We start from the raw sequence: 3040 nt of genomic DNA, 5'->3' as shown, positions 1-3040 counted from the left end.
TTCATTTCCAAATGAAGTTACATTAACCTTTTCATTCCCAAATGGAGTTACATTAACCTCTTCATTCCCAAATGGAGTTACATTAACCTTTTCAGCAGCTGAAATGTATATTCCCTTCCCATTCTCCCACTGTTCCCTAGCTTGTCATGCATTCTTTCCAAAAATCAGGACTTTTTAAAAACGCCACAGGAAGTGGGACAAATTGTTGAAAAGCAGGACGTCTGGTCACCTTAGGCATGCACCACCACAGCTGGCTAATTTTTCTTATTTTTTGTAGAGATGGTGGTCTCACTATGTTACCCAGGATGGTGTTGTACTCCCGGAAGGAATTGTCCCACCATGGCCTCCCAAAGTGCTAGAATTACAGACATGAGCCACCAGGCCTGACCTGTGCCCTAGATCTGTGCCCTTGATTTGCCCTAGTCCTGGTTCCTGCTGTAAGGTTAAATATCAACACAAGTTACTTAATGACCTAAGTATAATCATCTCATATAGAGTATTCTATATGTTAATATGATCTTAACTTCATCAGTAGTCATACCATACATCAATCTTAATGATTAAAAAAATCAAATTTATTTTTGAGAAGAGACTTATATGAACCACCTGGGGTTAAGATGAAAGAAAATCCCTTCAAGGCCAAGAAATAACAAAGCTTGACTTGGCACATTTTCCCCCAAAGAAATCAATATAAAACATGTACATTGTACAATGTACCCATACATTCTATAGCAATAGTTCTGAAGAGAATGAAAATCATTCTCTTCACATAATTTCACACAGGAATGTGTTGCTATTTAGACTACCACTATACAGAAGAGATGATAAACTATTTTCTTTATAGACAACATATCTTCCACAGGTACTGCTCTCTTTCAAGTATTTTTTAGTTTGTTATTTAATAAAAACAAGCAATGAATTTCATCAAAGATTTGTCCTAAAAAGTCCTATTATTCCACATTTTCCCTTCTCTTGAAGAACTGACCTGTGTGACTAGTGGCTGCAGCAGGGCTGCAGATCCTTTGCCTACACAGCGAACAGCAAAGCGCAGACACCTGCAACACCGTTCTACAATACGATTGTCAGCCCGGTGCTTATTTAGAGTCTCAGATAAAACTGGCCATATCTAAATCAAAAGTAAAAGAGCACAAGAAAGAAAATAATCAACAACCAATGGCTGAAAATATACTCCTAGTTGGTAACATTTGATTTGACTTAAATAACTCATTCTGGATTTAAGTAATTCAGATGAAACATAGGAACACCCATCATCTGATTCTGGCTGGTATAAACAGGTTCAATACCCAACCCACCACAAAACCATACTACTTATTAAGAAAAACACACTGACTCTTTAAAAGAGGAAGAAAGACACGTCTAACTTTGCTAAAAGACAGAGAGAGAGACACATTTTCCTGAACTTCAGACTTCCTGAGAGACAATGAAAAGAATAAGTATGAGTTATAGAGGATGAGAAGTTAAAAGGTAGTTCCAAGAAGGCCAAAACCCTTGAACAAAAAGGACTAGAGTTTAGGAAATGGCATCAGTTGATAACACTGAACACTTAAGAATATGTGGTATTTATGTAGTAGCTCCCCTGAAGTCTGAAAGCACTTCTCAAAACATGACTTTTCACCTTAACATCCTCACATTACCATCAGTGAAAAAAAGTAGAGGGGAAATATGTATTGATAAGAAGTGACATCACCAGCTTTGTCAACAATATTGTGCCAATATTGATCAGGCCTCCTAGGAACTCTAGGAGTCACACAGTTAATCTTCTTCTACTTCCTCAGGCCTTTTGTCTATTTCCCCATGGCTTGTTTTGTTATCAAATATAAAATAATAAATATTTGGATAGCTCTGTCCCTCATCCCACTGAAATTGAAACCATATCAACATAATCAATCTCCCTATGAAACTGGAAGACAGTACCTTCTTTATTGAGTTACCCAAAGACTTGTAAGGAAAAAAGAAGAAAGCTTTGATTCCACAGGCATCCATTAGCACTTACTTCCTGTATGACTTTTTGGCACGGATGAGTCTGTCCATTTTCCACAATGGGATTGGTGTGTCTGGAAAAAGACAACAGCCCAAAATAGTGAAAGAAGAACAATTTCACTGTGGACCCAGAGTCCTGATCCCTACTTGCTTATTTAGTATCATTCCCATCACATAAAGAAAACCAGATGGTAAAGTAATTTACTTACATCAACACCTTTTTCTTCTACTCCATTCAAATAAACAAAACCCCATATTTTAAATCATCCTACCATTTTTTGCCACATCTAAGTCACTTCTATTCAAATATGCAAATTCAATCTAACTCAGGGTACATGACCTGAAGGGTACTCCCAGTCTTTTCCATTTTTTCCCCCTATAAACCTGAATGTGTAGTTCCTTCTAAATTAGAGAAACCAAGTACTACACCACTCCTAGCATTAAAAGAGAAAAAACTGTAGGAATAGTACTCCACCAAAGATATTTCTCACAGTTCTTGTCTAAACCAAATAAAACAGTATGGGCCTAACCACAATGGGTCAAAGCCACTCCTCCGTCTAATTCTAGAGCCCAATAATTGGGAAAAAAGCAAGGGGGAGCAGGGAACCTTGAATCATTAACTACCAACTCTTTAGAAGAAAGCCACTCTTTAATTTTAAAAAGCTCAATAGCAACTTCATACAAATCTAACTTTCTTTAATTCAGGCATTTATATTTACTGCAGATTTTCTTTCATTTATTGGGAAATAAAGGTTGTCTTTAATAGACTCTCAGAATGGCATGCAACAAGACTCTCCTAATTATGTGAGGAAAGCACTGCACCAACTCAAGAGAATAGATCCCTGTGGACAGTAATTAATCAGTGAAAACAATGCCTTTAACTTATCCTGGATAAGGCTTCTACGAAACTTTTTTTTTTTTTTTTTTTTGAGACAGAGCCTCACGCTGTCCCCCTGGGTAGAGTGCCATGGCATCACAGCTCACAGCAACCTCTACCTCCTGGGCTCAAGCAAGTCTCCTGCCTCCACCTCCCAAGCAG

At 37.7% G+C, this 3040-nt stretch overlaps 1 protein-coding gene across 2 annotated transcripts in view; it reads right to left on the bottom strand.

Annotated features, from left to right (window-relative positions):
- The window catches only part of TNPO3 (transportin 3), a 102216-nt gene that overhangs the window by 26712 nt on the left and 72464 nt on the right, over positions 1-3040 (bottom strand). For both annotated transcript variants that reach the window (XM_003789744.3, XM_023513204.1), the window contains 2 exons: positions 2015-2075; positions 986-1126 (listed from right to left, as the gene is read on the bottom strand). In XM_003789744.3, the coding sequence (XP_003789792.1) occupies positions 986-1126; positions 2015-2075 (202 nt within the window). The remainder of the gene's footprint in view (positions 1-985; positions 1127-2014; positions 2076-3040) is intronic.

This window comes from Otolemur garnettii, unplaced genomic scaffold, assembly GCF_000181295.1.
Source record: "Otolemur garnettii isolate 467f Iridium unplaced genomic scaffold, OtoGar3 scaffold00037, whole genome shotgun sequence".
NCBI classification, from domain to species: Eukaryota; Metazoa; Chordata; class Mammalia; order Primates; family Galagidae; genus Otolemur; species Otolemur garnettii.
Note: the sequence above shows the minus strand (reverse complement) of the source record. Positions and strands in the feature narration are given on the sequence as shown.